The sequence below is a fragment of the Silene latifolia genome, chromosome 1, assembly GCF_048544455.1.
Source record: "Silene latifolia isolate original U9 population chromosome 1, ASM4854445v1, whole genome shotgun sequence".
Taxonomy (NCBI): domain Eukaryota; kingdom Viridiplantae; phylum Streptophyta; class Magnoliopsida; order Caryophyllales; family Caryophyllaceae; genus Silene; species Silene latifolia.
Window position 1 is genome coordinate 1063267 of NC_133526.1, and position 14975 is coordinate 1078241.

The 14975-nt window shown below is 31.7% G+C and overlaps 1 protein-coding gene across 1 annotated transcript; it reads left to right on the forward strand.

Annotated features, from left to right (window-relative positions):
* Positions 1-10956: 10956 nt before the first annotated feature.
* On the forward strand, positions 10957-13525 carry LOC141641867 (flavanone 3-dioxygenase 2-like). The gene is made up of 3 exons (XM_074450533.1): positions 10957-11494; positions 12065-12324; positions 12920-13525. The coding sequence occupies exons 1-3, from the start codon at positions 11282-11284 to the stop codon at positions 13479-13481; spliced, it is 1035 nt and encodes a 344-aa protein (XP_074306634.1). The 5' UTR covers positions 10957-11281; the 3' UTR covers positions 13482-13525.
* Positions 13526-14975: the final 1450 nt, after the last annotated feature.

Consider the following 14975-nt stretch of genomic DNA (forward strand, 5'->3'; position numbering starts at 1 on the left):
GAAGAAGAAAAAGCGAGGTACACCACTCTATATATAGGACTAGGAAAAAAGTAACTTAAAAGACAAATTGCTAAAAAAATGACAAATTGATAAAAAAAAATGAAAAACTGTGATAAATTGATCGAAAAACTAAAACCTTATTTAATTTACTATTTTTACATTTAAATTTGATCAAAGTACCCTTGCGTAAATTAAATTAATGATCCAATTAAAACACAAATCGAAAACTTGGTAAATAAGGTAATATGAGTAGTCTCAGTAGTCAGTCCCTCCGTACCGGTCAATCGAAAACGGGTAAATAAGGTTTACATAATATGCAAGTGTATCGTGTATGTATGTAAACCTAGTTAGATCAATAATTAAGGCCATCGTATACACTAATAGTCCTAGGGAAGTGCTAGGGCGACACCCGGTGTTACTGAAACTCAGTAACACCCTAATAAAGTAAAGGGAAAATTAAAAAATAATAATTAAATTTTTGGTTTTGCGCCAAATTGCTAAAGGATAGAAATGTAATTTGTTATCAATTTTTTTTGAAGGCCATATCCAATCACAAAAACAAAGTCTACGTATCTCTTATGCTTTTATCACCTATACAAAATTCACATTCATCAATCCATCATTATTTGTGATCATTCACAGCAAGCTTGCTAAAGAATATGCTACTGTAAATCGTTCGATAAAGGATTAAAGGTAATTAGGCAATTATATGTGTATTGGACACAAACCGAGTAAAAAAAATGAATGTGCGGTTAAGGGTCGCCCGAATCGCAACTTCTCAAGTAACGACTCAATTTATGGTATTTGGATCCAAATTGACTCTTATATTTACTATAACTCCAGAAATCATTATTCAACTTTTTAAATCATTAGTTTTCGAGCTAGGAAATGTTAACAAACACATTAAAATGGTAAATTAGGGTTTCAAAATTACAAATATGACATGAACATTCTACCAGGATTCCCCTAATGACCATATCTACTTGCTCAAGGCAAATTGATTTTTAATGCAATTTTCCAGGATGAACTCGTAATCGTGAAGCTCGTTAGAAATTTTAGGAGGTGGCAAACCAAATTGATATGGATATGAGATACTGCACTTTTGTTTATCACTTCGTATATTATAATTATCTTTATCAACTAATTGTTCTATATAGCTATAGTGACTAAAATACCCCTTAACAAACATTAGTTTGAAATTTTAAATAGTTAGGAGGGGAATGAAAATATCAAACGAATACCCCGATTAATCCTCTATTTACTAAAATAATAGGTGAAACTCTCATTTTCCCGCCTAAATCATATTTCCTAAAATAAAGCGTAGTATTTTTAGAATATAATAAATTTAATATTTAAAACATTCTATACTATTATTTCACATTCTACATAAATTTATCTCCATTATTATATGATATAAAAACTGTATACTTTTTTTTTTTAAATAATTGTACGATGAAATTTCATTGACTTTTAATGATAGAAGTTGCACAAAAAATGTTAATAGTAAAAATATTATAAAAATAACATCATTAATTTTCCGTAAAAATAACTTTCATTAAAATACTCATTTTATGACTTTTTACAATTTTAATTTTTATTGCTCAAATCAAATTAAAGTGATGAGAAACATAAAAAATAACTGAATTGTCAATTTAAAATTAATAAATAATACGGAGTACACTAAAAAGTAAAATTTTATAAATAACGTGCATATATTGCACGGGATCTAAACTAGTTGTTTATTAATTACCTATTTCATTTTAAATTATCTTAGTTAATTATTTACCTTTTTATTCTAGGATTGCACACTCGATTTGATTCACTTGTCATCTAATAACTGGTCGATTATTCTTCTTTTTTTAGTTTTGTGTCAAAAACAAAAATAAATAAATGACCGGGACATGAGGAGTCCTCAAGAAATCCATATACATAAAAATCCAAAAAATAATTTCAAAAATCTATACGGTTAATTTCAAACATTAATAATACAAATTCGAACTGCATGTGACTTTATTTTCGAGCCGAGTTGCCAATGTTAACTCGGCTTGACAGGGTTAAGTTCTCGAGTTGAGCTCGGTCGCACGAGCTATCTCGTTTCGTTCACTCTCTATTTCACAAATGCGTAAAACCTCGCCTATAAAAACGAGAATTTGTTTCAATTATTACCAAACTAGTGTAGATCCCGCGCAAATGCGCGGTAAATATAAGTCTTTTAATTTTTAGTGTATTAGTTATAGATTTTAGATTTATATCTCATAAATTTTTATAAAAAATAACTAATAATAAAATTAATCGAAATAATTGAATAATTCCATGAATTGTGTTTTTTTATGAAAATATTTTAGTTACATCAAATTATGTTAAAAAAAATCTTTTTTCGTCACGAAATTAATAATAGGAGATACTGTTTTTATGTATAGGTTATTTTAAATGGAAAATTAGTTTAATAAACGAAAATATAATTTGTTGCCATACATAAGTTTGAGCACTTTGTAAGGAAAATTTTAAAGAAGTTGTATTATCTTAGTATATAGGAGGATTTATATACTTTTTAAATTTGCACCTCATTAATATTTATAAGTTCACTCAATTGTGAATTGTAAATTTTTATTTAAATTGTGAACTTAAATTGTGAATTTTTAAATTTGCACCTCATGAAACAAAAAAATGAAACGGAAAACTAATAAAAGAAAATATTTAAATTGTGAATTTTTTTTAGTGAATGTTTTTTGTTACGAAGTTAATAGTAAGTATGTGTCAAGTTATTCTTTACGGTAATAATTATTGCATTACTGAAAAATTTAGCAACTTATACTTTATAGTTTAATATTAATTTTATTTTATTTTAATGAAAAAATCATAATTATGAATTTATTTACAAAATTAGAGTTTATTTATAAGAATGTATTCATTGAAAAGATAATAATTTAATGGAAGAAAATTTTATTTATTACCTTATTTAGCTATATGCTTTTTAAAAGGAAAACTAAGAAAATTTTTATTCTCTTAGTAATAGGAGGGATTGAATAAATTTCATTGTAAATTAATTAAATAATAATACGACTCTATTATGCGAATAAAACAAGCCAACTACCCCGCCTATCTCACTTATCTTATCTCCCTTTTATAACTAAGCTCAATACACTACCCTACCCGATCTACCTAACTTCTCATATCTTCTTCTCATTTAATTTCTGTTAATTATCGAGTTAAACTCAACCAAATTATCTATCTCCAATGTGTTGGATGGATAGCAATGGGTTGTTTTATTAAGAAATACTTACCCCTCTGTCCTAGTGAATACATTTGACCATTTTGGATTTCATTAGTTTTCCGGGTCAAATCATTAAGATTTAACAATTATTCGGTTTTGATCGAGTTTGGGTAAGTGTTATTATTTAGAAATCGGGATCATAGTTCAGTTGCTCAGGACAAGTACGTCGCAGATGAAGTTTTTCAAATCGGATTCCTTGCAAAGGATAGTTTTGTCAAATTTATTTAGAATAATGGAAAATTAAGCTATATGTAACATTTTTGGCCTATTTGTCATAATTCTTCACTTTTTTTTTTTTACCAATTTATCAGTACACTCCAGTGGCGTATCCAGGATTTGAGTAAAGGGGGGGCACAGTAAGAAAAAAAAAATTTGCGGACAACATTAATACTTAAAATTCAAATATCGTCTTTTTTTTAAAAAAAATTTTTTTTTTTTTTTTTTTTCTTTTTTTTTTTGTCACGTGAGGGCACGTGCCCTCACTTCCCCCCCCGCCCCTGGTACACTCTATAATTTTTAATCAATTTGGCAAACCACTCCACTTTTTTACCAATTTAATAGTTTGGCCCATTATTATATAAAGACGTCTAAATCGTCTACGTCATGCCTTATCGATTCATAAGATATACTCTGCATATATACAAGTAGTATACAACAAGTGTATATATCATATATGTAAACCTAGTTAGATCAATAACTAAGGCCATCTTACACACGTACTAATAATGTCTCTATTCGAGTCAATTGTTTACCTGTATCATTTTAAATTATCTCAATCAATTATTTATCTTTTTTATTTTAGGAATATCTTTGATTGATAACTTGATACTCCGTATTTTTGATCAACTTGTCACCTAATAATTGGTCAATTGTTCTTCTTTTCTTGGTCGTTGTGCCAAAAATAAAGATAAACAAATGGAACATAGAAAATTGTATTTAAGAAACCTATATACATAAAATTCTAAAAATAATTTCAAAAATTTATACTATCTAATTTCAAACATTAATTTAAACATTTTAAGAGGACTACCTAAATCCCTAAAAAGTAATAATTATGAAAGATAATTTGGTTAAACTGATTAACCAAATTATCTATCTTCAACTTGTTGGATGCAGCAATTGGTTGATTATTGAAGAAATACTTACCCCCTCTGTCCCAGTGAATAGTTGACGGAGGGAGTACATACAAGATTGCCCGTCAAAGCTGAACAAGTAGTGCTCCAAATGTGTATGTACGTATCTAGAGCGTATGTTTTCAATTAGCCGCTGCCTATTACAAAGCTTATGGATTTGGGTATATATGTATCCTCTGTTGACGACTACAAATTAGTGATAAAATACTTATTAGTTTTTGATTTAATATAATGCTTAGAATATCAATTGCCTTAATGTTCATCCTAAATTACAAGTTAGTTATACTAGGCAAATAAATAAGCTGGTTGATAATCTACATAGTATAAAAGTCAGGTCTTTTCTTGGCTTCTGATTGGCTGCAAAATTTTAGGGAGTGAATTGAATGTAGGGCCCCCCATGATTGTTAAGTTAATTAATTAGTCTCTCTCCTCCTTTCTCATCCTAATTATTAATTAATTTTGCTTTTGTCTCTCACAAATAATTTACAAATATTAAGCTAATAAAGATTCATTCAATGTTAAAAAGTTGCAAATAATTTTTACAAATTATATTAATGATAAGTGCACATCAATTATGTGCTCATAAAATTAAATTGAATAAAATCTAAATTTACCATGATATAATCTCATTTAAGAATTTATGGCAGTACAATAAGTAATAATAACATTAAAATTACTGTAAAAATTATTGTGTTTGTTGTGAAAAAAAGCGTAAACTTTAATTGACAGGATAATTAATGTAGAAATCTTTAAATCTAACATTAGATTTAGTGAGAAAATCTTATCAATTAATCGTGAATCATAAATAAAAAAATATAAAGTTCCAATTTTTCTTTAAAATGACTAAACAAATATTGACAAAAAGATTGCATCTAGCAATTATTTAGCTAGATTTAACAACCTTTTTTCGAAAAAAAAAGAATTCTTGAATAAAAAAAATATGAATCAAACAACGCATAAATATAATGATAAAAAGGACAGATCAAGCTAAAATTAATGTAAACAATACTTTAAATCATCCAACAAAATTAAAAAGAATCATGCTTAAAACATACTTACAAATTAAAGCACTATTACTTACAAAAGAATCACTAGATTGACATGCTTGGACACATTTTTTTCGTTACAAAAACAACAATTTTGATACTTGAGAACTGAGTTTGAAGCCAAATATGTAAAGACGCTGAGACGGTAGACGAGTTAGAGAGAAGACGTAGTGGTAAGGATGAAATGAAGGTTGAGAAAATTTAATGAGAGATGTGAGGAATGACACAATTTTTTTTTGGGTTCACTGACTCACTCTCCATAATGCAAATGAAAGATTTCAGTGTATTAATTAGACTTATTGGAGGCTTTATGGTTTTAATAAGGAGAGTAATAAATTGGAGAGGGTAAATTAGCTTCATGAAGTTATGCAACAAGTTGAGTGTATAGGCTTGGGTTTATGCAACGAGTTGGTGCAAATAAGGATTTTTTTTTTTTTTTTTTTATCATTTTAAAATTTGAAAACAAATATTTTGAAAATTAATTTATATATAACATTCATATTTAATCAATATTCATTTTTGTGTGTTTATCCAGAAACACCCATAAAATTTAATTTATCATTAAATGATAGTATAAACGCGTAAATTCTCATTTAATACGACATTATCCGTCTACGGGTCAAGTACAATACCACTTGAGTATATATATAAGTCAAATATGTTTTTTTTTTATCCTATGCATTCTTATATACACTGTGAGTGATATGTATTAAACCTCGTCTTAAGTTTAAGGCGTATGATCTTGCGTCTTAAGAAAGATTTATTGTAAAAGTCATATACTCTTTTCATATTACCTTTAACGTTAATTAAATTACATGTACGTTGAATCTCTAATTAAAGACTTATTTACATTGTCACGCACATTCACATTTAATAACGCACATTTATATAGTCCTATATCCAATGATAGCACATGTTATTACACCGTGCATTTTTTGCACGGGTTTAAAACTAGTATGGAGTAACAACTGAAACGCCTTAATTTAATGCTTAGAATATCAATTGCCTTAATGTTCAACATTTCCGAATGCTGCAAACTCTTTCTCATTTCGTACATGATGATGTTTTTATTCTTGATAAAGAAATCAATAATCACGCATTCACGCTGTCACACAAGTGGTCCACTTTCATAGCGGTCCTGGGTAGGGGCGTAGCCCGTAGGGCTAGCTAATATAGGCATTAGTAAAAGGTAACACTCGTAACTCCAAATTTTTAATAAATTTTTTGGGTTGCTTATTTCAATATCATAATTCATATAAGTATAGAAACGTTTTGGTTATAATTAATTAAGTACGTCATTTTAAATTATATTGTTTGAGGATTACGTTTGGTTTAGGGTGTTATGGTTTTAAATTAAAGGAAGTAGTGTTATCGTATCTAGCCACCTAACATACCTTATAGTCTTATACCTACTACCTAAAGTTTGAAACTGCGGTATGTAGTTTTGGCGTGTATCTCACAAATAAACCGGAATGTGTCTGTAATGTACAGAGTTAGATTCAGCAAGTTAGTTTTCTTACCGAGTTCGATCTGTTTGCTCAATATTTTCAAGGGCGTCTAACACCCCGTGCAACCACGGACGGAGGAACCGGGCCTCCGCTTTTGAACACCTAATTTATAAGCCTTATTGATTAAATTCAATACAAAAATTGAAGTATAATACCCTTGTGCATTCATATTTAGGACCTCATTTTTTCTCGGTGCAACGGGCCTCCATTTGTACTTTCAAAATAAAATAATAAAGTTAATCTATACTTTCAAAATTTTGAAATATAGAAGGCTCATATAATTTTAGAAACTTAAATAAGTATACTTTTAATATGAAATTGTTTAACTAGAAGAGAGGAGAGTTTATTACTTTGATTCAAAACTTCATTTTTAAAGATAATTAAATTTAAAAATAGATAATTAATTAACATGAAAATAGTCTTTTTTTTAAAAAAAAAACATAAAGGTTATATCATATCATGCAAATAAGAAGAAATAACGCCGACAAATTCATACGGAAAATTTCCCGTCCAGACACGCCTACCAATGCTGCATGGAGTAGCATGAGCCACCACATGCGCAAGCCTATTAAAGTTCTACTAGAATACGTAAATAAAACCAAATCGAATAAATTACAAAAATTCCAAATATCGTCATAGAGTAGGAAAAGCTCGCTTCTCCCTTTCTTGCGCTTCTTCATATCATTAACTACCCCGAGACAATCGCTTAACATGAAAATAGTCTTAATTGTCAATAATAACAAATTTAAAAGAACATACCCGTGTAATTTGCACGAGTTTAAGACTAGTAACTAATTATAATAAAAACCGACAAGAAAAGAGAAGAAGAAGAACGGAATTTGTGCACCCTCAACATGTAATTTGGGACATCTCCCGAGTAGTTAGATGTAGATTTGAACAAGAGTATGTTATCAACGGTTTTCGCAATTTGAAAAAGTTTCCATCTTTAAAAAACAAACACGTTTTTTATCGCTTCGCGAAGGGTAGTTTTGAAAACAAGATTGTGACTTTGTTTCTTAACGAAATTTTGGTTTAAAAGATGTTCTGGATTTTTGGGAGTGTGAGTTTGTGACTTAAAGCAAAGAATTGGTACAAAAATGATGATTTATGGATTAAAATGGAGGGAAAACAGTTCTGGTTCAAAACTGGAGCGAACTTGTGCTCGAATTCTCACCTAAGCTCGTGTATGAACAAAGGAAGGGAGGTCTCGAGGGAGAGGCGAGAGTTCGGGTTCGCAAAACAGGGGAGAGAAACTCGGGTTTAAAACGCATCAAGAATCGAGTCCAAACAAGCTAGAAACAAGCTTGAAATCGGATTTAAACAAATTGAATATCAAGTCGAAATTTTGAGGTAAAAATCAAGTCTTTGAATTTTGAACTTAAAATCGACTTAAAATATTATATTTAAAACAATAATTAAAATAATTTAAAATCGACTAAGAATCTCAAAATGAAATTTATTTTGAAACACACTACCCAATTATACAATTAAATTTGGAACACACAAATAACTATCAGAAATAAAAATAGGGAATGTTTAAGCAGCAAATTATCCAACCTTTACAAAATCTTTAAAATTTGATGTAATGTAAAAAACGTGTAATCAAAATCCAATTTGTTTTTATTTTTGTATATCTTTTAAAAGAAAGAGAAAAAAGGGGCTCACTCTGGTTCATTTTGTTAATGTGATCTTTACATGGTACCGTCCATGTGGATGAACAACCATTCCTTTTTTTTTTTTCAATAGGTCTTGGTATAGACGGGTGGGGCGAACAGACGGGTAAAGGCCTCTAATAAAATGGGTATGGGGTAAGGTGGGACACCCATATGTGCTTCCCACTTTATGATAAATGAATATTTTGTGAGGGAAAATATTATCCGTCTATACGTATAGACGGATAGTGTCCGTCTATAATGAGAATTTGTGCTTTTTTTTAAGAGTTGAGTTAATTAAAATTATTATTAAAATTTTGATTTTGATTAAATTTTTCTTTTACATAATAAATTTTAACGATTTGCGAAAACATTTTGCAGATGATCATTCCTTAAACTCCTAAAATGCAATTTAGTTGATTAATGAGATATTTTTATGACGAAAATGCAAAGTTCGTACTATTAATGTCTAAGTTGAAAAATTGGATTATTTTTAGAAGACTTAACAAAGATCGAGTTATTTTCGTTAATTTGCCTATTTTGTATTAAAGGATAGACCGTAACTCAATCCAAAATCTTTTCCGAAACCCCGAAATAAAAATAAACTAAGGGCCGTCAAAAATCAAAATGGAATGAGCAGTCATTATCAAATTCGAAATACATTTGAACCTTGATTTTCCCAAATTCGAAATGATTGAACCCGTCGAAGATGTTTAACATGCATATATGGAGATTCTTTTTAACTTCAACGAGGACCATTCTTTTAAAGAAAGGACAAAATTCATTGTTCCAAATCATATTCTTTTTCTAACTTAAATTACTTTATTGTTTTTGTTCTCTCGCTAGTATCCAATTCTCATCGAATGTCGTCATCATCCAAAATCTTTTCCGAAACCCCCAAATAAAAATCAAAATGGAATCAGCAGTCATTATCAATCTTCTTTATCATCATCTTATCAACGTTGTTATCATCTTCATCAATCCATCATCCTCATTTTCTCAACCTTAGATTCTGATAAAAAGAAGAATAATAAAAGCAAAAGGCATGTTCATTAGATGAGGATGAGGATCCGTGGAAATAGTTAGGTGATTGATTTTAGTTTGTTAGATGAGGATCACGTGGAAATAGGTAGGTGATCATGTGGGATTGTATGTAGTTAGATGCCTATTATTCAACACAAAATCTCATTGAAGACGGCACGTATCCGTCACTTTGGAGTGACGGATACCATTTTCTCTCACAAATGACTCAAATAGAGGAGAGAGGGAAGCACATGGGGGTGCCCCCACCTTGTCCCCCCCTATTCGTTTTGTGAGTGGCATTACCCTGCTCATTTGCTTCGAGTTCGAGGTTTGGTCTCATTCCCAACCAATAACCCGACTTTACGGTGTAGTCCCCATTCCTGCTAGGCCACCAATAGAGTTGGTCTTCGGGTAAATCTCTGCTTAACGGGATTTCATGTATCCTCCTGACCTCCTCTTCCAAAAACAGAGCACTCAAAATATCTTCTCGCCAAGAACCCGTATTCGCATCAATGAGCTCGGCCACATACATAGACGGGTTCGCTTCAATATTTGGATGTGGTATATTTAACAAAATAGGGCGGATTTCAAACTATTTACCAAAAATGAGTCCACGTCACCATTTCCGGGATTTTTTTTTTTTTTAAGAAATTCGACATATCTCGCTGTCCCGGACAGCGAGAATCTATAGAGGGCAAAAGGCAAAAACAAGCATAATGCACAAAAGTTGGACCTGTACATACTCGCTGTCCAGGACAGCGAGAAAGCTTGTATATTAACATACTTGACAAGCTACTTTCGTTGTCTCCGTTCTCCTTGCTCCGACCACCAAATGACGAAATACAACCCACATTCTCTTCTACTCACTTCCCTTATCATATACACATCTTTGTTCGAGTTATTAGTTCCGTGGTTTGTGCAAAAAACGACCCGCAATATCGCCGTTCGCTAAGAATTTCGGTTTCACAAAAATCCATTTATATTGATAGTGACTGATATACAGCAGGAATTATGGTAATAGTGTAATACAATACGGTAGGAATTATGGTAATAGTGTAAGCAAAAAGTTCATTAATTCCATCTAGCATCAATATGAGCGGCAACGGCTTAAAGAAGAAAAAGAAGAACAGTTACAACACGTCTTCGTTATTATCCTCACCTTCCAATTATTCTCTCAACACTTAAGTTACATCGCAGGATATAGTAGAACGAATCGTTGGTTTGATTGTTAGATGAGGCGTGGAAATAGGTGGTAGGTGATCATGTGTGTATAAATACCCCCACAGATTGTTCAAAATTTTCATAACCAAAACATCTCCAACATCAACTGCATCCACTGCATATATAACAGTTGACTGTTAGTTAATAGTTGACTGTTAGTTGACTAATATAACAGAATCTCTATATATACACTTGTACTCCTTACAATTGTAAACATAAGTTTCATAATACAATTTACTCAGATTACTCATTATCATATTCTCTCATCTATATTCTCTCTACAATACAATTCATACATTTCTATACATCTTCATTACAATCATAAATCTTCATCTTCAACCTATGTTACTAGATTAATACTAATCTTCTTCACCTACTTTCTTTCTTCCTAAGTTGCAGGAAATCAAAAAAAAAAAACAAAAAAATGAAACTATTAGCGGAATTCCTAAGTGAAGGTAACCAATTCCCATTAGATTATAAATTGCTCGACCGTGAATTACCTATTCCTTTATATGAGGAACCAATCCACGACCTACGAGTAGCTGACCTGGTGTGTTTGAGTTGGGGTATGAATCCTCGGCCACCAATAGTCCTCGACTCCGTCTATCAAGCAGCCATAACTGATGGCATATTTCAAGTATGCTCAAATATTCTCATTTCCCTTCTCTTATCTTATCTTCAAAATTTGAACTAGTTAATAACAAATTAATTTCGATCCATTTACTAATCACGGTAATTTTTATTGGATTTTTTTTTTTTTTTGATAAATGCAATCATTTTGTCGTAGGAAAGACTAAAGAGGACAGAGGCCGTTTGTTAATGGAGTATATATTTTTATATATGAACTTATTAAGGCCATGTAGAGTTTGTTACGTGTGGTTTATGAGGCCACTCTAATTTATAAGTTCGCTTTTTTTATCGACTTTATTTAAACGACTTGCTTAATATTAATTTTGATCCATTTACTAATCATTGGTAATTTTTATTTTGATGGGTTAATTATTTTAAAAACGTAAATCTATGATTGTGATTTGAGACGGAGGGAGTATAAATTTGGGTTGGATATTTTAATTTATTAATTATTTTAATTGTGTGTTAATTAAAAATGTAGAGTGAATTAACTGGATATGAGTGATTGTTTATATAATCTTTTAAGCACATAATGTTGTTCTTGATAATTTAACACTTAGTTTTACGTAATTACAAGGTCACCAATCATGGAATCGCCCCAAGAGTGATGGAAAGGGCCATGCAGGCTGCAACAAACTTTTTTGAATTACCCATTTATCAACTCAAGAGCAAGGCTGCAGAATTAAAAAGTGAATATTCCGGCAGTTATTCCAGCAGTTATGTCCATTTTTCAGGACTTCATCCTACAGCAAAATATTGGAGGGACACTTTGTTCTTCTACTCGCCCTCACAAACCTCACAAACCGTAAATATCCCTGATCATGCATCCAAATTCAAGTAAGTTTTGTTAATAATTTAACAATTACTTTCACTTTGGACGGGTATATCTGTCTAAAGTGTAGACGGATCAAATATCACCACTTTACATAATAAGACAAGGTGGTAACATCCAACTTATTATTTGTCTTATTATAAAATTAGTGTAATATTTGACCCGTCAACGACTTTAGACGGATAGAAGTGAGAATTCGTGATAATTTAAACGAGTCTTACTTAACTTATTCACAAATTCTCATTGAAGACATGACATATCCGTCACAAGCTGAAGACGGATACCATTTTACCTCACAATGTACCCACTTTTTCTCTCTCTGCAACACTATTCATGTGGTCCCCTTTCTCCACTAACCCATTTTGTTACCATTTTATCTCACAAAATATCCGTCACAAATGGTAACCCGTCATAAAAGTATAGTAATATGGATAATAGATGACAAATTAGATGCCCATAGGCCGACCGGCTATGAGCCTATGACCACAAACAAAAATATTTTCCCTGCGAGCTTGGCGAAAGCTATTATACACTAATTATTTCTCAGCAAATTTTACGAGAAAATTTAACTAATATACACCAATTGTTTTCCATATGTAGCTCTTCTGTTGGATACTATGCTTCAAAAGTCAGACCACTTGCTGAAAAATTAATAAGTTTCATCAGTGAACGTCTTGAGCTTGGCGAAAGCTATTTTGATGAGCAAGGACTCACGTCGGTGAGAAGGCTAAATATAAACTCGTATCCGCGCTGTCCACAACCTACATTAACTTGCGGAATACCTCGGCATAGAAATCCCGATCTGCTAACGATCACATTTGAAAGTGGTCACGGGATACAAGTGTTTAAAAACAATCAATGGCAGAGCGTAAAGGCTCAACGAAATGCATTGATTGTAACACTAGGAAATCAAATGCAGGTTGTGAGTAACAATGTGCTCAAAGCACCCGTTCATAGAGTGCTTGTGAACGCTGAAAGGGGACGTACATCAATCTCTTATGCCATAGCCCCAAGTAATGACACCGACGTGAAACCTGCTGCCATTGGCCGCCCAGGAGCAGAACCCCAGCGCTACAGAAGCTACAAATATTGTGATTATCTTGTGGATCACATGACGAATTATAGAGACGCAACCTCAGTTGTATCGCATTTTGAAGTGTAATTTGTTGAAAGTTGATTTCGGAAAGTAAATGAACTTGGATTTTAGACATTTAGTGATGGTTATTGTCTTATTCGTTTTAGTTGAATGTGGATTCATATTGTGGGACCTAAAGGCTTTTAGTTTGAGACTTTTAAGTACAAGCAGGGCCAAATACTTGGGTGCACTTTCATTGGAAAAAGATCATTATATGACGGTTTGAAATTCATCTCAAAACTTGTTTTGTGCTTTTTAAAATTAAGATTTTCAACATATTGAAACGAACAAGTATCAGCTTTGTTTCTCTTGTTCATGATTGTGACTAACAGAGAAAACAGAGAAAAAGTAGGATTACGAAGACAGATGAAGAAGAGAGTAAATTTAGAGGGAATGATTGAATTGCAGAGAGGAGAAGCTGATTTTATAACTTGGAGATGAGATTGAGAAATTAGGAAATTAGGGATTTGTAGTTTGGATTTTGGAAAGTGTTCGAGTTATGGCTGTGTTTTGTGTGTTCGTCTAACGGCAAACTCCTACTGCTTCACCTTTGTGCGTCTTTTAGCTGCAATAGTAGACGCATCTTCTTTTAATTGTTTCTTAGTTCGGAAAAAAAAAATGGAATTTCCACCACTGTATAGACCTGTCAAACGGGTCGGGTCCCGGGTTGGGTCATATGGGCCAGGTCAGAATACGGGTCGGGTCATACGGGTCACTGGTCGGGTCAGGGTAAGAATACGGGTCAAAAAAAATAACGTCTTTTTAAAACGATTTTTTTAAAAAGTAAAATATATTTAAAATTATTATTTTAATCATATTCATCATATACAATAATTATATTGATATAATTATTAAAATAAAGTTTTTTAATAATTATTTTATTATTAAATATTATAAAAGTTATATAAAATTGACTTTTTGGTTGAATTTTTAATTTTAAGTAATAAAAAATAATTTTTTAACTATATTTTCAAATATTAATATTTTTACTAAAATTCATGATTTACCCTTGACCCAACGGGTCGTCCCGTTCGGGTCGGGTCTCGATCCTAAAATAACGGGTCATTTCGGGTTCGGATCAAACGAGTCGCGGGTCGAAAAAACCGGGTATGTAACCCAAAAAAACAGGTCGGGCAGGTCGGGTTTTCGAGTCGGGTCGAATTTTGACAGGTCACACCCTCATCTGATCAATGCAGTTAGTGTAACCGATATAGCAGCACTTTCTGGCTGTTCAGAAGGTCATCAATGCTGTGATTATGTGATTGATGAGGGTCTCATCCCGAAGGCAATTGAATTTTTTTTTTCCCGATTTTTTGCGTAACCCAGGTCCCAGACTAACACGACATCCTTTAGGATGAAAATGTTGTCTTTTAGGACATCACAAATTCACAACGCAAGACTAACACATTGTTACTACGCAAGACTAACACAACATCACAACGCACTTTGCTGGTTATCTCATTTAAATGAAATTGGAGCACACAAAACCTTCCAAAAAAAGAATGAGAGAAGAAAATCCGA